The sequence below is a fragment of the Diceros bicornis genome, chromosome 5 (genome assembly GCF_020826845.1).
Source record: "Diceros bicornis minor isolate mBicDic1 chromosome 5, mDicBic1.mat.cur, whole genome shotgun sequence".
Classification (NCBI taxonomy): domain Eukaryota; kingdom Metazoa; phylum Chordata; class Mammalia; order Perissodactyla; family Rhinocerotidae; genus Diceros; species Diceros bicornis.
Genome location: NC_080744.1, coordinates 4,595,086 through 4,622,837, shown reverse-complemented (window position 1 = coordinate 4,622,837; position 27,752 = coordinate 4,595,086). Strand labels below are relative to the sequence as shown.

The 27,752-nt window shown below is 36.8% G+C and overlaps 1 protein-coding gene across 1 annotated transcript in view; it reads right to left on the bottom strand.

The window, feature by feature from the left end:
- Positions 1 to 27,752, bottom strand: part of MDGA2 (MAM domain containing glycosylphosphatidylinositol anchor 2) — a 786,958-nt gene that overhangs the window by 101,570 nt on the left and 657,636 nt on the right. Inside the window, exon 9 of the mRNA XM_058540638.1 lies at positions 24,918 to 25,187. Within this exon, the coding sequence (XP_058396621.1) occupies positions 24,918 to 25,187 (270 nt within the window). The remainder of the gene's footprint in view (positions 1 to 24,917; positions 25,188 to 27,752) is intronic.

Here is a 27,752-nt window from a genome sequence, read left to right as displayed (position 1 = left end):
TAAATATAGATATACTCACTTGTGTCTCAGAGCATAGTTTGTGCTAAATTTCTTTTGGATAAACTTTACAAAGGAAAATAATCTCTAATTTCATTTGAGAAATGTATCTTAAAAGTAACAAAAGCCCCACGAATTTCTTCTCTGATTTCAGAGCTAATCCTATTTAACATTTATGCCCTCATTTTGTAAGATGCACACAGGAATATCAAGGACATATCCGTATAATAATCTTAGGCTCTGACAACCAAACATGACATCTGCTGGTTGAACAGGGAAAGAATTCATAATATTTTTTTTCTTTTTTATCCTCTAGGCATTTTTTTCTCCTTCCAGCAAGCATGCCAAGAAAATTTTCTTTTTCTTTTATATTCTAGTTTTATTTTTATGCAATGTTGTTCCAGTTCAAATTTTCTTAGACTAACTGATCTAGAACATTTATTATCTAAACTGGCAGATAATTTTTAGATACATTGTGTATGATTATATACAGATCCTGGATTTTAAAATATTTTTAATATATACATAGAGAAAAAATTTAATTGTTCAAAATTTTAAGTAGAACTTATACAAAAGTACATTTACTCTATTTTGCAAATAGCTTTTGAAAAGTGATTTAAGTTGAGGTTTCAAAATATGGTTTTATGGGAGCCAGCCCAGTGGCAAAGTGGTTAAGCTTGTGCACTCTGCTTCGGCAGCCTGGGGTTCACAGGTTCGGATCCTGGGTGCAGATCTACGCACCACTTGTTGAGCCACACTGTGGCAGCATCCCACATATAAAGCAGAGGATGATGGGCACTGATGTTAGCTCAGAGCTAATCTTCCTCAGCAAAAACAGGAGGATTGGCAACAGATGTTAGCTCAGGGCTAATTTTCCTCAGCAAAAAGAGGAGGATTGGCAACAGATGTTAGCTCAGGGCTAATTTTCCTCAGCAAAAAGAGGAGGATTGGCAACAGATGTTAGCTCAGTGCTAATTTGTCTCACTAAAAAATATATATATATATGATTTTATGCATAAAGCTCAAAGTAAAAGAGATATTAAGAAGCTATGACATGTCATTTTCCTAGTCTAAAAATGCTAGATTAAAGTATAACAAAAATCTTTTCTGGATGCATATGTAAGCTTGCAAGTAAGAAAGGGAATTATTCTACATGGGTCAAAACCAAAGAACTGAAAACCAGACATTGAATAAGAGTTTAGAAAGAAAAGGAGTATTGTTGGTCTTGGTACCCCTGGGAGCTGGAATTTTAGGCCCATTGGGAATGAGTTTAATAGGCCAGTGCAAGATGGGAAGTTGGGAACGAGGCCACCACATACGATCGAGATCAGTAAAAACAGCAATCTCAGACATAGGGTAGACTAGGAAAAAAATGCCCCGCACCAGCATGGGAAGATGAAAAAATATTTACATTAACAAAAAATCATCCTTGGCTAGTCATACCACTGGAGTGCTTGGATAGATCCAATACCAACTTGTTCTTGAAAGACATGCTCTCAAGTTAGACTGCAGAGAATTTCTCCAAATCAAACCTCAACGAATATGAATTCAAAATACATTATTAACACACAAGAAAATGTTCCACTATGAGTGACTAAGAAAGCCAATAAATAGCAGGTTAGACTACAGGTAATAGACAATGAAACGGAATTTATAAGTATGCTTAAACCAATTGAAGAAATACAATAGTGAGCAGTAAACAAACACTATGGGACCTTCTACAAAAGAATAATGGATACTCTGTATTGGGACCAAAGGTAGGCTTCACGGGGGACACATTTGACATCTTTATTGATCTTAAAGGAAAAGAAATTCCTCAGACAGGCAAGGGTGGCTCATGGAGGGATAAAGAAGAGAAGAAATAAAGCATGGCCTTAGGTGGAGAAAAATGAATATATTATAGATAATATTTTAGAACTACTACAAGATCTGCTATGGTTGCAACATGCAGTGCAAATCTTTCCAACCAAACTATGCACTTTTGAAGAACAGGGATAGTCTCATCAGCGCTTACTACAATGGCTGACACAACGCACATGCTTGAATAAGAGAGGAAGAACAGGTCAGTGCTAAGTTACAAAGTGTCTTGTTTGGTATGATAAGATGTTTGATATTTACCATATGCTCCACTTATTCTCAAATTATTTTAACCCGTACACACTTAAGTAGGAGAAAAGATTTTATAGTGAATCTACTGATTTTCATTTCCCAGCGTGAACAGAACTCAGTATCAAAGAATTGAATGAGAACTAAATTAATAATCAAAGTGATAATAATAAAGGAATTTCACAAAAATACACTTGCAAAGTATAAAAAAATGATAAAACAATTAAAAACTTTTCAAATGTAAATTTATTAGTCCAAGAAGAATAGCTATAGATATCCATGGCAAACTTAAACACTGATGATGCACTGATTAAAAAAAAAAGCCTAAAAATCACAGGAATCACAGCTCTCTGCCTGGGTGCACTTTTAGTGCAGCTAACTAACACAGTCAAGTGCTTTTGGGGTCAGAGTCACATAGCATTTAGACACAGAGACTGGCTAAGGTAGTGGATAACTCATCACGATCTATTAGACAAAATATACAATAAACAATCTGCAGCTCTCTGTCATTCCTCCACAGGGCAGAAGAAAGAACATGCACTTGCTGGAACCAAAGTCACTCTCTCTCACATTAATGAGTTCTGAGTCATATTGAAAAGAAAAGAAAAGAAATGCTTCTACAGAAATGGGGATCTTTCTAAGTATTTAATCAGGAATATGATATAAATCCACTTTATATTTTATAACTATAACTGGTGGGAAAGAAGAGAATGGATTGGATATGTGAGAAACCCTTGGCAGAAAACCAGTAAGAGGATACTGTCTCCAAAAAAGGATGTGATTTGGGAAATGAAGAAAGGCTGAGTAATTAAAAAATCATTACAGATAAACAATCAGCACTTGTCCTCCTCTGGGTCCTGTGGGTGGACTCCTGAATCTTCAGTCTTCAGACACTGAACGGACACTCGAGTCCCCACCCGAGATGGAAATGACTTTATGCATCTCATCCTGGAAGAGGGGTGAAGAATTATGTGCCCTCCTGGGGTCCATTCTGCTAAAAGTTTACCGTTTTGATTCAAAGCAGTATAAAAGTTAGTGTCATGAAAGCAGGGGCATGAGTAGTACTTTGAGAACAAAAAAGGTTTAATTATGTGAAGTCAAAGGAACATTTTATGAAGTGAAGTAACAAGGAATTATTACTAAATTGATGGAGTCTGCCTATTTTTTTTTTTTGTGAGGAAGATCAGCCCTGAGCTAACATCCATGCCACCCCCCTCTTTTTGCTGAGGAAGACTGGCCCTGGGCTAACATCCATGCCCATCTTCCTCCACTTTACGTGGGATGCTGCCTCAGCATGGCTTGACAAGTGGTGCATCGGTGCACGCCCAGTATCTGAACCCGGGCCACCAGCAGCGGAGCGCACACGCTTAACCACTATGCCATGGGGCCGGCCCCGAGTCTGTCTATTCTCATTTAACTAGAAAGGTGGTAAATTAATATAAAGAAGAAATGGAAAACATGAAGTAATACTTAAAAAAAACTATTGTATTTGATAAAGAACAATTTATCTTAGAATTAAGGTTAATGTCACAGCAACAATAAAACTGAATGTCATCAAGAGTTTTTTCAACAGTGATAACTTGTCAATATGTGTGCAGGAAACAGAAACATAACTAAATTAGACAGCTGTGAAGTCAACGACAACATCTCTCAGTTAATGACTGTTTAGAGTTCGTAAAAAAAATTACAAGACGTGCAACAATTTATAACCCAACTAAATCATTTAGGTGAAATGCCTTTGAACTTGAGACACAGAAGTGCTTATCTAGACTTTGCCTTCTTATTTAGAGACAACCAATGTGTTTTCAAATGACCAGTCATTGCTATGACACTATTTTTAAATTGCAACATATATGGTTTTATTCATCCCTTACGTGGATCCATTTTCTTCTGCTGGAGTCAGAGCTGTGAATACCACACCAAGGCAGACTGCCCAATGACCACACTTTAGTACTTAAGACATTCCTTAGAATTTACAGCCCTGGAAAGCAGGTTTATTGATTGGCTAAATAATAGAATTATTGACAGTATTGTCAGTCTTTACAAATCACTGGGATCTCTATAGAAAGCTTTAAAATTTTCTCAAGTATAAGGTTTAGTTGCTTTGGTTACATTATGATTTCTTTTTTTCTTTGGTGAGGAAGATTAGCCCTGAACTAACATCTGTTGCCAATCCTCCTCTTTTTGCTGAGGAAGATCCACCCTGGGCTAACATCCACGCTCATCTTCCTCTACTTTATATGCTGGATGCCTGCCACAGCATGGCTTAATAAGCGGTGCACAGGTCCATGCTCGGGAACAGAACTTGCGAACCCCGGGCCACTGAAGCAGAGCACGCGAACTTAACCACTACGCCACCAGGCTGGCCCCACATTACGATTTCTTTTGTAGATTATGCCTTTTCCAAATAAAACTGCTAAAGAAATAGGTTTCTCACTTTCCAAAAATGACTTTATTGAAAACAATCTGTATTAAGTTAATGCTACTATTTCCTATCTGGAAAAACTTAAAATAAATTTCAGCATCATTTAAAAAAATCCTGTCACTAGAACAATATTTTCAACAAATATATGTTCATGAATTTACTTTATGAACTTATAAATTCCTAATAACATGTGTAAAGTGTCTTTAGAAAGGAAATACAATAGAACCTGGAAACAAGCCTTATGGGATTTATGGCTAAATTCCTTTACAAAAGGAAACCTTCCCCACTCATCTTTGCCTCTTTTCTCTTTTGCATTTGCAGATTCATCTTGTAGATTGTCTATTGTTTGTAACTATTACAGTTTATTCCAATAACATCTAATTTCACTATTATCACTTCACACAAACAGAAGACTTCTAACTCAGTGTTTGTTGAATGAATGAATCAGTGAAATTCTCCTCTGACTGCATTTCTCTTGCCTACATTCTAGTGACTCAGTGTGCCAATGACTGAAAGTTTCTAAAACTCTAGTTTTAACCTCACATGTCTTGACCCCTTAAACCAAAACGCTTTCCTGGTGTAATTTCTATCTGCTTTTCAATTCTTATCCATCCTTTGGTACTCAAATCATGACCATCCTTCCTTCCTTTAATGCCTCTGCCCCTCTCTGATACTCATTAGTACTACAACACTTAGCATTTAATTAGGAAAACATGTTGTAATGTTGTACCAATATATAAGAATTCCAGAAAACATTTTCTATAAGATTATTTTTCTTTTTCTGATTAGAGGCCCTGTCCCAGATTTAGACATAATATAATTGGGGCCAGTAGAGGAGACTAAGCAACATAAAGCAATCATAGCTTTGTTGTTTTAGAACAATCCTAATGTTTCAATTCTCATTTGCATACACATTTTTAAAAAATCAGAACTGTGGTATTTTTGATAGTATCTCTAAATAAAACCATTTTAATTTAATTACAGCCATGAAATAAATTTAATGCTCCTGGCCAAGAATAACCTTCCAGAGGCATGCCTGTGTTTTTCATGTCAGTCCATCGATAAAATATTTAGGATGATTTTTGCAAAGAGAAAATAAAATGGGATCATTGCTGTAAAATTAATATCATATTTACATGTTTTTACTTCTGATTGTAGTTTAAAACCTTATTTAGAGAGCTTTGATAAGGTCATGTTAACATAAATATTTACACTCTAGGGAAGAGAAAGTTAATTTTTTAGTCTTTTTATAGTTTGCTCAATAATTTAAGTTCCCTTGAATATAACATGCTATCATATAATTCAATTTTCCTTTACAGATACTTCTGAAATGATTGGATATTTAGAGGAAATATGTTTATAGAAATATATACTTGGGAAATTATTTAACTATAATGAGTTCAAATTGTCCAAATTAAAATAGCATTTTTACTTCAATATTTGAAATGTGGAATGAGCACCAGTTCCAATTTTACAAATTCCCCCAAAATCATCTTCATGTATTAATAATTTAGCCTTTTCCTTAATCCTCAGGAAAGCAGAAACCATTAAGATAAAGGTGAAGAAGATGGTCTCCAGGCCTATTTGCTAAGACGCAGAAACTATGAAAATAATGATCAGACACGAAGACTATAATTTACCAAGAATCCTGCCATTGGTTATTAGGAAACATATCACTCAGACTGAAACAGGTAGGCAACCAAGTTGGGTTATCAGAAGTAATATGGCTGCGTAATTACTGCTTGTAAAAAGAGGGTCTGTTTTACCAAATCACTAAATGCTCAAGCCACACATATTCACAGCAGTTAGAAGCTATCATGATTTGTTTCTCATTGAAAAAATTCTCTCCCAGTTTAAGACACTTCTCACAAGAATTCATAATTTCATTAGAGCAGGGATCTGTGATTTAAAGTGAAGATTCTTTATTAATACAATAAAGAATTAATGAATATAATGTATCAGCAAATAATAATAATAGATTCATTTTGTTACTGGTAAGGACTCTTTCAATTAGGTTTTTGGTTCTCAAAAATAACAATTATGGGGGCCATCCCCGTGGTGTAGTGGTTAAGTTTGGCACGCTCTGCTTCAGTGGCCCAGGTTCTCGGGTTTGGATCCTGGGCGCGGACCTACACCACTTGTCAGCTATGCTGTGGCAGTGACCCCTATACAAAATAGAGGAAGATTACCAACAGATGTTAGTTCAAGGCAAATCTTCCTTAGCAGAAAAAAAAAAATTATTTTATGAAGTTAGCTGGTTAAAAAATATCTCTGGAGATCCAAATGGATCAAAATACAAGAATACAATGTATTCTATGTAAATTATTTCACAGAGTCTATATAAAATACCTATCATAACACTGGGGAAATAGTGAGGATTCAATAAACATTAATCTCCCACTGTACCCCCTCCCACAAAAAAAAAAAAAAGAAAGAAAAGAAAGTAAAATAAAACTCTCTAGGAAGAGTTCCACAATCGGTTTCATTGTTATTGTTTAGAAGCACAGGAACTTCAAGCAATTCTAAAACTAAACTAGACAAATTTAAACGATTTCCCATTTATTTTCTTTAAACTTTAATGAAGCAATATTTCAACACAACCAAGTCACCTCTGACCTCTTTTTGGCATCAGACTACGAAAGAAAATATTTACACAAAATAATTACTGGTTTATGCACCAAATATATATAGTTGTCTCGAGTAATATAAAATAAATACACGTGTTTACCATGTAACATTTAACTTAAATGAATAACTCTTCTACTCTAAAACCCTGAATGTATTTTGCCAAAAATGATGCAAAATATGAATAATATGAGATTTTTTTTTTTTCAAAATAGGCTTAGATTAGGATCTGGTCTTAAATTTTTAAAAGATGATTTGGATTTGATGAAACAATTAGCTTTCACATTTGGCACGTAAATAGGAAATTGCGAAGAGTTTAGAGAAAGTTTTGAAATAAAAATTATAAATCCATTGATACTTTACTTGGAAATATGTAAGTAAGTGTTATGTGTATAAAAATGACATGTTCTAAAGAAAAATAATCTGGAGAGGCCCACTGGGAATAAAGATGGTTAACTACCGGTGGAGGCAAGACTTATACGAACAGAAAGAAGGAAAGGCAGTTCTTTAATTCTGTACTTCAGTTATCCCTCTGTATACTACAGAGCTTGCCCAAGGGCCTTCGCTCGCCACTACCCTATCAAGCATATGAGATGCATACCAGAATTATATGTCTGGGGTTGCTGTTGAAAAGTTATTCTACTATAATTTACCGTGATCTCATGAAGCAAGAAAAATCTTGAGGGATGAAAATTATGTCTCAAATTTGTATAGGAATTTACAGTTTACAAAGTACTTTCACAAATATTAACTTATTTTAGTTTTCACAGAGTTTGGGAAGGGCAAATATGTAGAGGGATATTACTTGACTTGAACTGCAAATCTTAAAAGTTAATAAGAACATCATAATCACTAAACTAATGTACACTACTGCCCTTGTCTGGTCTGCAGATCATCTCTCAAAAAGATCCAAAGGAAGATTTGTAGGAAGGAAAAGACGCTACACCATTCACCTAAATATACAAAGAAAGCTGGCTTTCAAACTGAGAGCGTCTGATCCCTACCTTCCTCAATATATATTACTTTGGGAACATTAGGATAAAATGAAATCATTAGAAATCTCTCTTTTTGGAAATATTGTAGCAAATACTCCCAAGGCAGAGAGAATACAAACCTATTTTTATTCATTTTATATTTAAGAAAACATTTCATTAATATACGGTACATGTCAATTATCAGTGGGAGAGGGAAGCACGATGTCAGGGGAGCCATCTGGAGGGCTACATTTGGCTGTCACAACGTTGGCTCTAGCTTGACTTTGTGATTCTCTTTTGCTTGTATGTGAAGATCTATAGGCTGTCCCTTCCAGAGTTACGCCACTTCTTTCATGTATCACAACCATGTTTGTGAAGGAGCCAATTCTAGAATACATATGCATGTGCATGGTGGCATGGGGAGCAGAGACATATTAGGTTTGCAGAAGAAATTCCACAGATGTCATTAAATTGCACAAGATTCAGACACAGAAAAAGATTAAATATACACCGTATCCGATTCCTGGGATAAGCACAAATTTCCTCTTTTGTAGCCAGTGCCTCCTTGTAAACAAATCTCCCATTTTGTAGCAACGATGAGTCCACCCTTGCTCTCTGCCCAGTTCTATTTCCCCTGGCTCACCCTCCACATCCTAAGAAATACTGGTGGAGGATCAAATCACTGAAGTGTCTAGCAATCATTTATTTAGAAACTCGATTGCTAATTCTTACGTGGTCCAGAAAGGAAGCAGAAATGCTTTCTGCATTCCCCTTAAATATGCAAGAGAGTATTGATGAGACAATATATGGAATAACCAAAACCTCTGCTTCTTTACTAGGGCCCATATTTTTATCAGCTTCCAAAACTTGTCCCTCGCTTTCTCTGGGACTCCCCAAAAGACTTTCCACATGGAATCCAAAGCCAATGACTTCAGGCTTTCCTGCCCTTTCTTTCTTATTCCAGCTTCCACAAAAGGGACACTCAGAGAGCAGGCAACACACCTTTCCCTTGAGGTTGTGTACAAGGTGGGGAAATTTTATATGAATCTGAATTATATAACTGAAACAGTGTGTGAAAAAAACACCAATGTACAAATTTTGATATACAGTATGTCCAAACAAGGGGAAAACCCCATAGACAATGTAGTAGTAGACATTCAATTTATTTTTGGTTCGGTCTTGTAACATCAGATACTGAAGGATTTCTCTTTTCCCTTCATATAGCACAAACACGTCCGTGGAGATGGATAACTTCTCATGAAACGCTTCCACCGCAGTCTTCCTGTCGTGGCTCTGTGAGCTGGCTGCCAGTATTCCACCTGGCCGCAGACAAGACTATAATTGCGGCTTCTACAGCATTAGGAGAAAGCTTAATCTAGGGAATAAAACAGTTCTTTCTAGGCTTAAGGAAGAATTGATGCTTGCTCTCTCAGACAAAAATATAACTTTTTAAGGCAATTTCGTTGTTAGTGTTTGCTATCTGTCAAGCACCAGACTAATCAACTTGCATACATTATGTTTTTAATATTCCCAATCCTGGAGTCGGCGCGGTGGCGTAGTGGTTAAGTTCACGTGTTCCGCTTAGGCAGCCCAGGGTTCGCCAGTTCAGATCCTGGGCGTGGACCTACTCACCACTCATCAAGCCATGCTGAGGTGGCGTCCCATATAGAAGAGCCACAACTCTACAACTCTGATATACAACTATGTACTGGGGCTTTGGGGAGAAAAAAGAAACAAGAGGAAGATTGGCAACAGATGTTAGCATAGGGCCAATCTTCCTCAAAAAAAAAATCTCAATCGCCTGCAGGAAGAGAATATTCTTATCATTTTCCTTTTACAAAAAATGAAAGTGAAGATTAGAGATCTTAAACAACTTACCCCACAACTACCGAGTAACAAAGCTATGTTCTGAACCCACGCTGTCCAAAGTCCTCTTCACTCTAACATCTGACATCTTTGCATATGAGTGCTCACTATTGAGCGTGCCTGGCTAGAGGGACAAGGGGGCTGACATTTAGGCTCTATTCCTCTTGCAGCCACTTGTGCCCTGGTATAGGAGCTACATCTGCTGCAAGAAAGAGGTAGTTTTTTCCTAATTCACACAGAAATACTGTACAAGCTAGTGGATTTCCTGATAAGACACTTCTTCCACTAATCTAAGACGGATCCTTTCTTCCCTATTCTGACCATTGTAAGTAAAGAAACTTAAACTACAATTTAATTAAACTTAAATTTACCCCGAGACTCAACCAGATTTGCCATATTATATCATTATCTGAAAGTACTATCAACTCAGGAATTTATAAAGGACTAAATCTCTAGAATGAGAACTACATGTATTTCATTAAACAATTAACTCAGGAAATAATGAATATATAATAAGCTGCAAATAAATGTATTCAGTCTTCCCTAAAGCTATACACTCCCTAAAAACAGTTGCAAAACATCTAAAAGCCTGTGTTCATTTAAAGGACCATTGGCTGGGATGTGTGCATGGAGGGGCAGCAGATGGATGAAGTGACACAGTGGCTCTCAGGCTGAGGGAACTGAATGTTCAACGGTGCACTTATAGGCCACATTAACTTCTTGGCAAGTGCTGTTGCTGCACATGTGGGTGGTCCATTGCTGAATATGAATGTGCTATCATTTAGGCAGAGAGCAGGAGGTGTTCAAGTGAGCTGGACAGGAGCCCAGAAGGTATGCTGTTTACCTTCTAGGAACATTTATTTTCTCCAAAACATATAACTTGAATTAATAAAGTGGATTTAGACGTGAATAAAGAAAACTAGTTATTGAAACTGAATCACTGTGACTCTCTAAAAATAACCAAAAGAGCTGTGAATATGACTCCTAGCACAAGAAAAAGATGAGAGCACAAATAACTGTTCCTATCATACTGCTAAGAAGCACTGCTCGGAATCTGACGGCAAAGCCGGCATGTGCCTGCAGTTAGATCCTGAGGCTTCCAGTAACTGTCATTTTGTTGAGTTCTTTAGAAATAGAAAAAATTCATTAAAATGATGAAAGAAGGTGATTTCTTAAGTAATGCTCACTTAAGTAATGTGAAATTATTAGACTTTGGCTATATCCTCTAGTCTGAAACCCAAGAATAATTTATAAAAAGAAAACCTCTATTAACTTTCTCAACTTATGACTCTGTTACAAAATTTCCCTTGAGAAAAGATGATGGGTCAGGTTGTGGGCCATTGTCTGTGGAATCTCTCTCCTGACCACTTTAAGTCTGGTTTGCGGCATGCCTTTGGAACAAGTTTTGCACTGTTCTCATCCATTAACCACCCCTTCAGGGTGATGGGAGAGGCCAGGTGCTGAAACAGACACTTGGAGGTTTGGGACGTGGCTCTGATCCCACTGAACTAAAAGTCCTTTGATTCTTTCACTGACTCATTTTATTACCAGCCAACGTCTACTGAAAAATCCAACCATAATAAGTGCTAAACAGACCCTTAAGAAAAGAATAGAAATACTAAACACATAATATTCACATACACATGTGTGCATTTCTACATTGGGGTTTCTTTGTTTTATTCTCCTCCGGTGTCAGTGAATATTATGAAGGTTCTTTTCTCTCAGGAGAAACTCTTTGTGTTCAGACTGCTTCTTATCCTCCACTGACTGGATCTAATGCCTACTCAAAACAATAGGAGGCAGCGGTGAGTTTGGGAATCCTATGGCCAACCTCATTATGCTGATCTCTCTGTCCTCCCTTTATTACCCACTAGAGACAGTCCCGCTTACAAAATGGTAATCCTCCAAAACCTGGTTCACATCTTTCTGATTTAACTTGTATACATGACCTTTGTTACCAACATATTAGGTCATTCTATATTCTTAATGTAACAGTCACTATCTCCAAAAGGAAGGGATGCAATTGAGAAAAGATGATAGTGGCTATCATGGGGAGGGGATGTGAAGACAACCAGTTTAGTGTCTCCATCTAAAGGAAAGTAATTTAGAAGTTAGTGGAGGAAAAAGGAACAAGGGAGTCTTGAGGAGCAATCAATTTTAAAAAATTACCTTGAAGATGTTAACACAATATGGATTAGAAAAATTATATACACGATAACATTAAATAGAACAAATGCCATTCATATTATGAAACACTTCCTATTCCCAACTCTATCTTAATTGGCAAATATCATCCACTTATTCAGTAATACTTTATTGAGGTATAACTTACATACAATAAAATACACACATTTTAAGTGATGATTTTGATGAGTTTAGAAATATATATACATATATTTTACAATGTAATCACCACCCCAATCAAAACATAGGAGATTTCCATCACTGCTGAAAGTTACCTCCTGCCCCTTTGTAATTAATCAACTCCACCCTCAGCCCCAGCTAAACAAGAATCTAATTTCTATTACTAAATATTAGTTTTGCCTGATCAGGAAATTCATATGAATGGAATCATAAAGTATGCATTTTCTGTGTCTAGTTCTGTTCACTCAACATATTGTTTTTAAAATCCATTCATCCATGGATAGTATTGTGTGTATCAGTAGTTCTTTGCATTTTTATGATTGAGTAAAATTCTATTTTACGAGGAGATCACAAGTTGTTTATCCATTTACCCGTTGATGGATATTTGGGTTGTTTCTAGTCAGAGGCTATTACAAATAAAGCTACTAATAAAGTTTGTGCATAAGTCTTTGTATAGACAAATGCTTTCATTTCTGTTGGGTAATCATCTAGGAGTGGAACTGCCAGGTCATTTGATAAGTGCATGTCTAAGTTGATGAAAGACTGACAAGCTGTTTTAAAAAAGTAATCCCATTTTACACTCCCAGAAGCCGTGAGTGATAGTTTCAGTTACTCTATATCCTCACTAATACTTGGTATTGTCAGTCTTTTCAACTTTAGCCATTATAATGTATGTGTAGTGTCATCTCATTGTGGTTTCAATTTCACTTCTCTGGTAACTAATGATGGTGACCAGTTTTTATACAATTATTGGGCAATTGTGCGATGTCTCTTTTGTGCAATGCCTATTTGTCTTTTGCCAATTTTTAATTGGACTTCGAATTATTATTGAGTTTTAAGAACTATTTGTATACTCTGGATATGAGCCCTTCGTTACATTCATGTATTTCAAATATTTTCTTTCAGTCTGTGGCTTGCCTTTTTTTTTTTTTTTTTTTTGTGAAGGAGATCAGCCCTGAGCTAACATCTGTGCTAATCCTCCTCTTTTTGCTGAGGAAGACTGGCTCTGAGCTAACATCTATTGCCAGTCCTCCTCTTTTTTTTCTTCCCCAAAGCCCCAGTAGATAGTTGTACGTCATGGCTGCACATCCTTCTAGTTGCTGTATGTGGGACGCAGCCTCAGCATGGCCAGAGAACTGGTGTGTTGGTGCACGCCCGGGATCCGAACCCGGGCCGCCAGTAGCAGAGCGCACGCACTTAACCGCTAAGCCGCCAGGCCAGCCCGCCTTTTCATTTCTTAATTATGTTTTTTGAAGAGCAGAAACATTATAGTTTTAATGACATCTGATGTATTATTTTTTAATAAGTGGTGCTTTGATTTGTTTACTAAGAAATCTTTGCTTATTCCAAATTTGCATAAATTTTCTCCTGTGTTTTCTTCTAGAATTTTACAGTTTTAGCTTCTTATATTTACATCTACGATCAATTTTAAATTAATCTTGTGAGTAGTGTGAGGTATTGTATAAGGTTCATTTTTTAAATGGATATTCAGTTGTTCTAGTACAATTTATTCAGAAGACTACCATTTCCTCAATGGATTATGCTGGTGATTTTGAAAACCTCAATTGACCATAGAGGTCTATTCTGGATTCTCTGTCCTGTCTTATTGATCCATGTATTTATCTTTATACAAAAACCACACTATCTTGATTACTGTGGCTTTACAGTAAGCCTTGAAATCAGGTAGTATGAGTCCTCCAACTTTTTTCTCCCCCCATCCTCTAACATAGCTCTAACTATTGTTGGACCTTAGCTTTCCAAATAAAATCTAGAGTAAGCTTTTCAATTTCGACAAACAAACAAAGAAAAACCATGCTGGGAGTTTTGTCAGGATTGTATTGAATCTATAGACCGATTTGGACAGAATGAACATCAAAACAATATTGATTCTTCCAATCCATGAACATGGTATATTTCTCCATTTATTTAGGTCTTTTTTCATTTTCCTCAGCAATTTTTCATATTTTTCAGTTTGTCTTGTACACATTTTATTAAATTTATTCACATTTTGATGTCATTGGAAATGGTATTTTTTACATTTCAATTTCAAACTTCTTTAGCTAGTGTCAGAAATACGATTGATTTTACATACTGATTTTGTATCCTATGCTATTGCTAAATTGTCTTATCAATTCAAGTAGATTTTCTTAGGATTGTCTATAAAAACAACCATATTATCTGTGAATAGAAGTAGTTTTACTTCTTCCTTTCCAATTTTTTGCATTTTATTGACTTTTCTCGTGTGATTGCAGCGGTAAGAACCTGCGGTACAATATTTGTGATTGGTGAGAGTAGGTATTTTTGTCTCACTCCCAATCTTAGAAGGAAAATGTTTGATCACCATATCATCTATCTCGGTGAGCATTCCATGTGCACATGAAACAATGCATGGTTTACAACTTTGAGTGAAATGATCTATAAATATCGATTAGTTTAATTATTGATAGCATAGTTCAGATCTTCTAAAATATTAATGATTTTCTGGGTACATCTTCTGTCAATTATTCATAGATGTTAAACCCTTCAGCTATAATTATGGAATAGTCCATTTCTCCTGGTACTTTTTATTTATATTTTGAAGCTCTTTTATTAGAGACACATACTTAAAACTGTTATGTCTTCTCTATAAATTCCTCTTTTATTATTATTAAATGTCCCTCTTTAACTCTTACAATTTTTCTGTCTTGAAGTCTACTTTGCCCATTAATAATACAGCCGTGTCAGTTTTCTTATGTCTGCTGTTTGCATGTTATGCATTCCTCCATTCTTCCCCTTTCAGTCTCTTTGCATCTTTGCATTTAACATATGTTTCTTGTAGACAGCACTGTGTATCCTGTAGATAGCTTGCTTTTTTTTTTTTTTTTAATCCAGTCCTCTGATTTCTGACAACTAACTGGAGTGTTAAGTTCATTTATGTTTTATGTGATTATTGAGATAATTGGGTTAAAGTTTACCATCTTCCTTTTTATTTTCTTTGTCCTTTCAGTATTTTTTTGATCATCTGTTGCTCTTTTCCCATGATATTTTGAGTAAATTCAAATATATTTTAGTTCCTTTAATGCACCACTTTTTAAAAAACTTTTTACAAGTTTCTGCATGGCTGTAATTATTCAAGTTTAACTTACTTATTCTATTTAAAGTTAATGTTGTATCACATAATATATCACACTTCACACTCATGCTTCCCTGAGGTCCCTAGTCACTTCTCACTTCCCACTTCACAAATGTTATAAGTTTACAACAGTATAATCCAAATTAATCTCATTATTTGTGCTATTGTTGTGATACTTTAGTTCCAAATATTTTATAAACCCTAACTTACAATGCTATTATTTTGCTTCAAGCCAAAGATGGGCAGACGTTTCCTTAAATGGCTAGATAGTAAATACCTGAGGCTTAGGAGCCATCTGGTTGCTGTTAGAACTACTCACCTCTCCTATCATAGCACGAAGGCAGCCATAGACAACACATAAACAAATGGAGAAGGCTATGTTCCAATTAACCTTTATTTACCAAAACAGTTGGCTGGTCCCCAAGCTGTAATTTGCTGACCATTGTACAGCTGTTTATTAGGGAAATTACAAGAAAAAAAGAAACATAGTCTTTTATCTTTACTCACTTATTTACTGGATATGATCCTCTCCATTACATTTTTTTTCCTCAGCTTTATTGAGGTATAATTGGTATACAAAAAACTGCACATAATATATACAATTTGGTAAGTTTGGACAAATGCATACCTCATGTTACCATCACCACAATCCAGGAAACAAACATATCCATCACCTCCAAAATTTCCTTGTGTTTCTGTGTGTGTGTGTGAGTGTATGTGTTAAGAGCCCTGAAATAAACTCACTCATATATGGTCAACTGATCTTTGTCAGGGTGTCAAGAATACACAGTGAGGAAAGGATAGTCTCTTTAATAAATAGTGTTGAGAAAACTGGATATCCACATGCAAAAGAATGAAATTGGAGCCTCATCGTTCACCATACACAAAAACTAACTTAAAATGGATTAAAGATTTGAATGTAAGATCTGAAATCATAAACGCCCAGAAGAAAACCTAGGAGAAAAGATTATTTCTTTTTACATATCCTGGTTTCCACTGATAACCTTTCCATTCAGTACAAAGAATGCTCTCTAGCACATTTTGTGGTTCAGTTTTGCTGACTACTAATTCTCTTTCATTTTTCAGAAAAATATACTTATTTGACCTTATTTTTAATTTTTATTTATTTATTTTTTTGATGAGGAAGATTAGCCCTGAGCTCACATCTGTTGCCAATCCTCCTCTTTTTGCTGAGGAAATTGGCCCTGAGCTAACATCTGTGCCCATCTTCCTCCACTTTATATGTGGGACGCCTGCCACAGCATGGCTTGGCAAGCTGTGCATTCCGCACCTGGGATGCGAACCTGCGAACCCCAGGCCCGCTGAAGCGGAGCACGTGAACTTACACTACGCGACTGGACTGGGCCCCCTTGACCCTATTTTTTAAAGTATATTTTTGCTGGGTATAAAATTATATTCTGAGAGTATTTTAAAGATGTTTCAAGATTTCAAGATGTTGCTGCACTGTTTTCTAGCCCACGTTGTGTCCAATGAGAAGGCAATTGTCATGCATATCATCAGAATATCATTTTTATTCTGGCTGCTTTGAAAATTTTCTCCTCTTTTGGTTTTCCAAAGTTGGATTATAGTGTGCCTAGGTGTAGTTCTCTTTGTAATTTTTTTTCTTTTGTGTATCATGATATGCTTGAATTTGTGGGTTTGAAAAACCTTTTTTTGGTCCCATTTTCATTCTTTTCTTCTAGAACTTCAATTGCACTTATTTTAGACCATTTTATGTCATCCTCAATTCCTTAGGTCTCTTTTCTTTAGTTGTCGATATTTTTTCTACCTATCAGATTGTATCAGCTCTTTCAACTTGTCTTCAGTTTCACTGACCCTTCTACCATTTCCAATATGCTGTTAAGCTCATCTAGGAAACTTTCCATTTCAGTTATTATACAGTTTTAGTTACAGAATTTGCATTTGGTTCTTTTTTAGCATTTTCCTCTGCTGAAATTTCTTATCTATTTGCTCATAAACACTGCATTTGTCTTTAAATCTTTGAACATATTTTCCTTTAATACTTTGAAATTATTTATAATAGCTATTTTTTTGCCATATGCAATATCTGGGCTCTCTCAGGGTTAGTTTTTAATAGACCACTGTTATTCTTGACTAAGGGTAACATTTTCCTGTTTTCTTTGCATGTTAGGTAATTTTTACTGTTTACTGAACATTAGTAGTAATATATTATAGTAACTACTATTACTACATTATTACATTATTAGTAATGTATACAATATTATATAACATATTATAGATAACTGGACTATTCTCTCTTCCTCTGAAGAGTGCTGATGCTTATTCTAGAAGGTAATTCAGTTACCTGCTGACCACACTACAATTTTGTATGCTAGCTTTTATTAGGGTAAGATCTATGGAGAACTTAGGGTTTTTCCCAAGCTCTTCCAACTTGGTGGGACTCAACTTTCAGATTCTGTCTCCCCGTGAATCCTATCAGGGCTGGGTGTTAGCCTTAGTTAGGGAGTATCTAGAACAGGCCTTTACAATCAAGCATGGTCCAATTCCTAAGGCTTAATCATTCTGATATCTCACCACGGTATTTGGAACTTTAAAGAGGTATATCCTTTTCCACTGAGCTGAGAATTCTAGCTTCCTCCAGCACTGCTTGAACTCTATGATCACTTTTCTGCTCTGAACCCCAAAGAGCAGCAAATGCTAAGCTTTACCTTGTCTGTGCAGCCCAGTCCTCAGTAAGGACTCGTATGGGATCCACACAAACTCCTATGAGCCTTCCTCTACACAGTGCTTTCTGCCCCTGTGCTCTGCCCTGTAGATAGTACCTTGCACTGCCCCAAACTTGAATATGTCTTTCCTCAGCTCTGCAGGAACTCATGCTCTGCTTGCATTGCAGCTCGCTATGCTCGTGCACAGCAAATGTGCCCAGACAGAGAGGAGGACTGAGAACAGGGCTTCCCTCATGAGTCTTCCTCCTCACAGGCATTGCGGTTCTATGTTGCCTATTTTCCACTCCTGAAAACCGTCACCTCACAGAGTTTGTGTACTTTTATGGTTGAATACAATAGTTTTGTTCATGGCTTTGCATGTTTAGTCCTGTGAGCCCCCAAGTGCCTTGTCGGACATCACCCGCGGGAGTGAGACAGCCTCGGCTACGGCTGGGGCTCCTCTAGGGAAAGGGAGAGGCGCTTCAGGACAGGCTTCAGTGACAGTTCCGTTATTCTCTATCTTCCCATCCCTCTCCTCTCTTCAGGGAGTTCTCCCTCCAGTATCCCTGGCTTCCAATAGCTCAACCCCATGTACTGCTCTTATCACAGAGTAGCATGTCTCTTGGGAGTTGTCTGCTTGAAGAGGTTGGGGGGGAAAAGAAGGAATGCCAGGAGCCCCCCCACTGCCCTCATTGCTGTGCACTGTCTACCCCAGCCAGGCTCTGGTTCTCCCTCAATTTTCCCCTGCTGATCCCAGTTAGAGCCGCTGCTTTCCTGCCCCACAGCAATGTCAGGTAATAACCCACCCAGAATATACACGGAGGGGGAAAAACTCACCTACAACACGAAGTCCTCTCTCAGGCCAGCCACAGAAGGTGGTCACTGGCTTCTGCTACTCCAGCCTAATGGTCTCACCACACTTCTGTCTCCTGACCACAGCTCAAGTAGGTACTGATTACTGACAACTTCTCTGCGATTGGTCATCCTCCCTTTTCTTTTTTTGTGTGGCATTTTCACTAGTGTGTTTCCAAGATGGAAAGCAAAAAGGGTTAGCTTACCTGTGGCCAAATCTGGAACTCCACCCATCTTACGTTTACATGATCACACTCTTCTGCTTTTAAAATACTATCGCATTGTTTAGCTTATTTGACACTCCTAAAATTACCTTCCACGGGAAGCAGATTTATCATCTCCTGTTCTACAGATAAAGCAGCTAAGGCCACAGGGAGTTAAATGGCTTAACAAGGCTGAACTGTTAGACGTTGTTAACATCTTTCAGGCATTGAAGAACCATCTTTATGTAGTTACCAAGAATGAAAGACAGCCACACCCACAACAAATTATCCAGAAGAGTTCCATCTGGACAAGGAGAGTTTGCATTTTTTGCTCCCTGCTATAATTTGATGCTGTGATTTATGACATAGTTGCACTTATTATTGTGACTGGCTATATTAGTCTGCTCAGGCTGCCATCACAAAATACCATAACCTGGGTGCCTTAAACAACAGCAATTTATTTTCTCCCAGTTCTGGAGGATGGAAGCCCAAGATCAGGGCGCCAGCATAGCCAGTTCCTGGTAAGAGCTCTCTTCCTGACTTGCAGGCGGCCACATTCTCAATGTGTTTTCATGTGGCACGAAAGAGTAAGAGAGCAAAATCTCTGGTGTCTCTTCCTATAAGGGCACAAATCCCATCATGAGGACCCCACCCTCATGACCTCATCTAAACCCAACTATCTCCCAAAGGCCCCATCCCCAAATACTATCACGTGGGGGAGGGAGGGCTTCAACATATGAATTTTTGAGGAACACAATTCAGTCCACAGCACGAGTCATCCCTAGTTTTGAGTCTCATATCCTGCTTCTGGTTGTATCTAGATGTCTACGTCTCTTCTTTCCTGGTTCCGAGATGTGGTCACCCTGAGCTCAACTTTACCTCCTGGGTCCAACTATCAGTTATGTTTTCCTCCCTCTGCCAGGGGCCAAATTTTCTGACTTTGATGTTTAACTTTTCAAATCTACTTTAATTTTACTAAATTCAATCAATTTTCATCCTTACAACATTCTTTAGACTCTAAAAAAAGCATTTACACTTGAACTTTCTTGTTCTCTCTTGTACTAGAGCCCATAGTGTGTTATTCAGAAATTAGTATATCATATAAAAACCATGATTTTCTTAGTTTGTATACATTTTAAACTGTCTGTAGTTAATGAAATATAAGTGCTTGAAATCTACTTTAAATTGAACTTTTACATTGCAATGCTTTATTTTTAAGAGTCCACGAATAGACTTTTGATAGCCACACTGCTCGGAATCTTTCACTGGAGGAATTACATGATTTTATAACGAAGAAAATGAGTAATGCAGAGAATTAAGAAGGCATCAAACTTCTGCGACTAGAATGAAAATGTTTTTTTTTTTTTTGGTGAGGAAGATCAGCCCCGAGCTAACATCCATGCTAATCCTCCTCTTTTTGCTGAGGAAGATCGGCTCTGAGCTAACATCTATTGCCAATCCTCCTCCTTTTTCTCCTCAAAGCCCCAGTAGATAGTTGTATGTCATAGTTGCACATCCTTCTAGTTGCTGTATGTGGGTCGTGGCCTCAGCATGGCCAGAGAAGCAGAGCGTCGGTGCACGCGCGGGATCCAAACCCGGGCTGCCAGTAGCGGAGTGCGCGCACTTAACCGCTAAGCCACAGGGCCGGCCCCTACAATGAAAATTTTAATGGAAGTTTTGCTTTAAGTACAATATAAAATACGGATTACTCATGAAATGTTTACTAGAGAAAAATAAAATTTATCTAAAATATTGTATAAATTAGATCCAATATTAAAGTAAATATTTTGGTAAAATTTTTGCTAAGTGATAGTATTAACTTCCTTAATTAATATTTACATTTTTATTTCTACTTTTTCAGGTTCAGCATGGACTCACTTACATTTTATCTAGCTTAATTATCCAAAATTTCCCTTAGCACCACTAACAAAACCTCACTGAAGTTTGTCAAAAAGAGCTTGAATTTACAATCAGAAGACACACATTTTATTTTTGGCTTCTTGAGCCTCTGTTAGCTTATTTGTCAAAGGAAGGCGATACCACCTCTTGTACACACACAGCAGGATTGTTTGAGATGAAAAGAATGGAAATTCAATCACTTTGTACACCATGGAATGCTATACATTAAGAGTTGTTAGGACGTATTATACATTTTCTGCTCTCTATTTTTTTTAATACTATTGCAATTCATAAGCTGGCTGAAACACTGGGATCCACTGGTCTACCTGTTATCATCACAAATAAAATTCTAATAAATTTCATAGAATTCTGGCCCAGAAAAATATTTGACTTGACATCGAAGTTTCTTGTCTTTTAGAGTTAGCACAGGGAATTTTACTAGATATTATTTTTCAATCAGTTCATTTACTCTTACTTCGGAGAGTTGTTAATGATTTTTCTACAATCTTATGTAATTGATTTTTAGATGTTCATAAGTAACAAGTATCTAGCTGAACAGCACAAACATATGCATTGCCAAAGAATAAAATACATTTTCTATCTGGTCATCATACAATTCAATCTGACATTAGAAAACATTCTGATTTGGAGTCAAACGTGATTTGGTTGTTATTTTTCCTTTCTGTTCCTCAGGACTAAGCAATGCTAGAGTCCTCCAACAACCTGTCTGAGGCAATATTACAGCTCTCAGTCTTTCTGAATTTCTTTATATTCACTGGGTGATAACATATACTCCCTTTCATAAAAAATGTCTCACTCTTGCCTTATTTCTTCTCTAGGATCTGTCTAATTTGCTTATATGTCTGATCTGCTGGTGCTGAACATGGAGAAAATAGGAGTTCCAATGTGTCAATCTGAATATTGTAGTATACCAAAAGGAAAGTACAGGATGCACAATCCTAGCACAAATTTTTCCAAACTAAAGGTGAAAGTAACAGTCATAGGCAAATTTTTGCTTGGTAAAACCCTATTTGCCATGTTTATTGAAAGGGATTAAACTATGAAGAATTTCTTTAAATATTGCCATAGATAAAGTAGTTTCCTTCCTATGTAGGCTGTATTTTAAAAGTACTTCTAGTGGCAGGATATGCTGTTACTTGTGGCAGACAGACCCAAAGATGACTCCCAGTGATTCCTACCTACAGTTTTTGTGTCTTTGTGTGTAATTCTCCCCCATTGAGGGTGAGAGGAAACTGTGATGGAATGCTACTTCAGGAATTACGTTGTATAAGATTCCACCTTAGTAGACTAGAGTTAGAGATCCTACTTGTCGGCTTGATGAAGTAAGCAGCCATGTTGGAATAGGCCCACATGACAAGGAATTACAGGCGATCTCTAGGACCTGCAGACATCTTCCAGGACATAGAAGTGGCCTTCAGTCAACAAACAACAAAATTCTAGGGCCCTTTGTCATATAACCATAAGGAAGTTAATTCCTTCAATAACCTGAAAAAGCTTGAAAGTGATTCAACTTCTTATCCGACGTTGAGCGCCCAGAAAAGAACATCCCAGCCAACACTTTGATTGCAGCCTTGTGAGACTCAGAACAGAGATTCTAGCTAAGCCTGGACTCCTGACACAGAAATTGTGAGATAATAAGTGTGCTGTTTTAAGATGCTAAGTTTGTAGTAACTGACTATACAGTAATAAATAACTAACATAGTACCCTCAAATCTGTTGCTTATCAACAAAATCTCTTGAGTCTATGATTAAACCTATTCTTGTCTTTTTTAATTACTCTAAGACCCTGAAAAGTGGTTCTGACTGTCAGTAATGGTATTAAGTATTACAGAGATAAAACCAGAGATCCTAGATTTTCCTTGACAATCTCAATTTAATTTCATTGCAATATTTTCAATAAAGGCAATTTAAAATATATGTGAGAAAGTGTGATTTAATCTTTCTAGAATAAAATCTATACCCATAGCCTTTATTGCAGGTACAGCAATATGATTAAGTTATCTCCAATGAGATGCAAGTAGAAAGAGTATCTAAAACTATTGAGAAGTATCCTTAAAAAGAGGGAATATGCTGAAATGTAGAAGTAATGTCAGGAATTTAGGTAGCCATTAGGGCTATGAGATGCGCCATCTATTGATGATGGTTGAGCAATAAGATGGAAGAAGCCTGAATCCCTGAGGACTTTGTGGAACAGAGCCATTATGTTATTTTCTGAAATGATACTTCAAGGCCTTAACTTGTGTGAAATAATTTTCCATCCTGTTTAAATCATAGTTACTTGGAGTTTTACTCATTTCTTTATATATTTTCCTGGATTATACTGTATTTGGAATTCAGTCATTTCCTTTTCTCTTCTTCAAAACTGTATTAGAGTGTATGTGGAGATCTTGAAACAATGAGGTTGACCAGAAGATTGAAAAGTGCACACTGGGAACAAATTAATGCTTGGGACTATTTCCTCTCCCTCTATGGGGCAATCCATAACAGGTTTATTCCTTTCTGCAGCTATCGAAATCTACTCATTGCACCCCATGGATCTGGAATGGGAAAATAGAGCTAGTGTTTCTTCAAGTCTCAGCTTGTCTTCTAGTTCAAAAAATAGGATTTGGATCACATAATAGAGAGCAAATGAAAATCTTGCAGAGACAGCACAGTCTAAACTAGCTTGAAGTTAGAAAACAGTGTCACCAAAGAAAATTAGAATGTGTATAAGGCCAAAAAGGTTGAAGAAAGAGATGTAATTTTCCGGAGTATTTTTGTTTTGGGGGGTTCATGAAAGCAAGTAAGGTGCTCCATTTGTACCGATATGTGAAAAACAATTGCCTTTGAAGGATTCTTCTTAGTTTGGGAAAATAATATATAAACAAGGAATGAAAGTACATCATGCCATTTAAATTACCCTATAAAGTAATAGACTACATTCTCTTTCTCTTGTAAATATTTCCAAGGACAAAAATTAGCAGTTAGATCGCCATGTAAGTAGTATTGTCCTAGGGACTTTTGATTTTCTACTTAGAAGAATCAAAGTAGAAAAGCTTTAAGTTCAACTGAATGCTAATAAGAGGGATGTGAAACCAAGAGGTGGCAAGATCCAGAAGAGAGGGCATCTTGGTTACTCAATTATATTTTATCTATTTAATATTATATTTCAGAAAGCAAAAACATCTCAAGGCAATTCATATTTCAAGAGTTCTCTGATGAGTAAGAACTGGTTAATAAGAATTATATTACCAATGAACAAGTTTTAATTGTCTGAAACATTTTAATTATAATTTATAGGATTGCTTTTCAGATAATATACAATGTCCAATTTCTTGTTTTACTAGTATAAACACTCTATTACAACTAACTTTACCTAGAACAAAATAATAATAATAATAAATAATATATCCTTTTAATGTGTGCCTAACCCTAGCTCAAAAATAACACAGATTTACTTTAGTAAATTTACTTTAGTATACAGATTATAAAAATAATTTAAATAAGTACCTAAGAATTAATACAACCTCATCACCAAATCTACTTGAATTCACATAAACTTCTGTCTAGTTTTATAGGCACATAAACTATCTTGTGGCACAACTAATATCCTTATATTGACATAATAAACTATCTTAACTACTAAAACAGACTTGCCCTGAAAATAAAGGAGTAGAGGCTCTAACTAGAGGCCTCAACCGCCTCATAGTACGCGCCACGGATTTGCAAAATGCTTTCATGTGTTGACGTAAGCCTACGATCCCTCATCTAAAAAATACATATAATGCGAAATATTTGTAATCTTACCTGTAACAAGAAAGCTGCATCTCCCAGCTCCAGCTTCATTGATTATGCTACAATTATAAACCCCATAGTTTTCGTTGGAAAGACTCTTCACCGGGTATTCTGTGTACTCCTGGGAGTCGAACTGGCCCGTCCGTAATAATCTGTTGCCCAAGCGCCACTCATAGGTCAGCACCCGTATCGGATAGGCTCTCAGGACCCGACAGCTCATTGTGACACTTCGGTCTTGTCCCTGCCGGATTTCCAGGAACGCTGGTTCTACGGCAGGAGGATCTGTAGAAAAGAGACATTAAAACAGATAAAATAGGTGGTTTGCAACAAGCCAGTGGCTATCCTTATGTGAAAAGTTGCTTTGAAGAACACATCCAGTGACAGGGAAGGGGTACAGGAAGTGGGTGGAGAACATATTCAGGCCCAGGAATTTCAGCTTGGGCAGGGAAACATGATTTCCCGAATGTAGGCAGTGAACAAGACTCATTGCTTTAAAAAAGCATTTGCAGGTGAAATTTGCAGAGTTTATTATCTTTCTAGCTGCTTGCCAGAAAAAATTGTCATGACTGTGTTTGGTTTATACTGTCGGCAACCAAATGGTGTTCTGGGTATGAAATGAGAGTCTGCAAACTAGCATGAGACTTGGAAGCAGATAAAGCCATTAGTTCAAGTCAGTGAATTCTAATTATTCCCATGTGAGGCTCAGTCCTGGGGCTTCTGGGTACCTATTATTTAATAAACTGGGTAACACAAGTATATAAATTTATTGTCTAAATTATTTGGTCTGAATTTATTTGACTGCAAATCATAATATTCAAGTGTAAACCTTAAGCAAACTTTGTCAATTATGCCACAGGTGGATATGGTTTTCAACCCACTACAATGGCTCATTTATCTGGCTTAATTGTGGTTTTGTTCCACATAATTAAAACTTGCTACATTAGGTATCTAACCTATTTGTTTTTGATGGGAAGGTTTCTGAAAGGTGTTACATGCTTCTCTCACTATTTAGAGTAGGCAAAATGTAATCTTTTTCTTAATGACTCCCAATGGTTGTAATAAATAACAATTATTTCCTGTGTCCTAAGGATGTGATTCATTTGATCAAGGAAACCGTATGCGACCACTCAGGATTGCACTGCACGACACAATCGCATCCTTGACTAGACGTGTATGGCACCCTCTTGAGTTGTGCAGATAAAACTGTACAACTCTACCTTTCATTCCTTTCTTCAAGACGCTAAAAGGTTTTAGGACGATGACTCCAAATGTGCTGTCTGATATTCTTTACGTGTTCTTCCATCTCCTTTTCATACCATTGCTCTCCCTGCTCACTGCCAATCTGTTGACTGACCTTGCTTCTTTCAGTAAATACGTTTAAACTATCCTACTAATTCTAATTTTATTCAGGAATTCAATTTTTTGAGCCCTGCCTATATAAGTGCGAAGAATTTAAAAAGCTGAGAAAAAAATTCCTGCATGCATGTAGTTTATGGTCTAATACCATACGTAGGCATTTAAATAGCTAATTTACAAAACTGAAGTAAAAAACACACACAATAATTCTAGGGTAGAAAGTAAAGAAGTGAATAACACTATCAGGATTGACCAGGCAAGGCATCTCAAGGAAGGTGATGCTTGAGCTGTGTCTTCCAGGATACACAGGAAATGGTCAGGTGGGTATGCAATGAGAGAGGACATTCCAGGTAGGGAGATTCCTACGTGCAAAGGTAAGGAAGAGATGGCAAGGAGGAGATAGACAGAAGGGGTGTTCAGAGAGCAAAGCTGGCACACAAAGGTGCACCAGAGCTTGGGAGGAAATAAAGATGGAAGAGACTCTATGCAAGGATCTTCGAATGTCATGTCATGGAGTTTGGATTTTATCCTGTTGGTATTGAGGCCTTTTAAAACTTTTTAAATGAAGACTTTATGTGATTAAACCAAACTTTTAGAAAGAATATTGTGGCAGGTAGGAGAATCATGAACCTGAAAGAGAAGAGTCTAGTTACAGAGAAAATGACATCATTGGTGATGGCCTGAACTAAGGCACGGTCAGTGGGACCGGAAATGATGCCTTAGACATCGAGGTGGACATCGTGTCGGTGACAAAGATGGGGAAGAGCAGGAGGGCGGTTTGGGTAGCGTGGATGTGTGGAATTTGTGTACCTGTTAGGCACACAGTAGGGATACCTATAGGCAAGTGTTTCTTCGTTTCCAAACATACGGGTTATGTTTTATTATCTCTTTGTTTTGATTTTTCGCTTAACTAAATCAAGGTCAGAGAAAATAGGCCACATGTTTTCAATCCTCTGAAATTTGTTGAAACTTGTTTTATGACCCAAAATACGATTAATTTTTGTCCTGTGTGTGCTTTCAAAGAAGGAGTAGTCTGCAGTTTGGGGAAGTGATGTGGATCTACTGGGTGAAGTCTGATAACTGAGTTATCCAAATTATCTATCTAGTTGTTGGGGTTTTTGACTACTTATTCTACTTGGACTAATTTAGAAGAGTGTGTTAAGCTCTTCTAAAAGGGCAGTAGTTTTTAAAAAATTTCTTCTTGTAGTTCTGTCTCCTTTTTGCTGTACAGATTTTGAGGCTATACTGTTAAGTACACACAAATTTAAAACTGCTTTACGTTATTGATAAATTGAAGCTTTCATCATTATGAAATAACCTCCTTTATCTCTATTAATGTTTTCTTATTCAAAATTCTATTTTGTCTCATATTAATATAGTTACCTTGGATTCAGTTAGAATTAAGTTATTAAGTAAAAAGTGCTCAAAATTAATTAGGATTTTAGCATTTTCTATCCTTGTACCTACTGGTTCTAGATGTCTGGCAAGTGT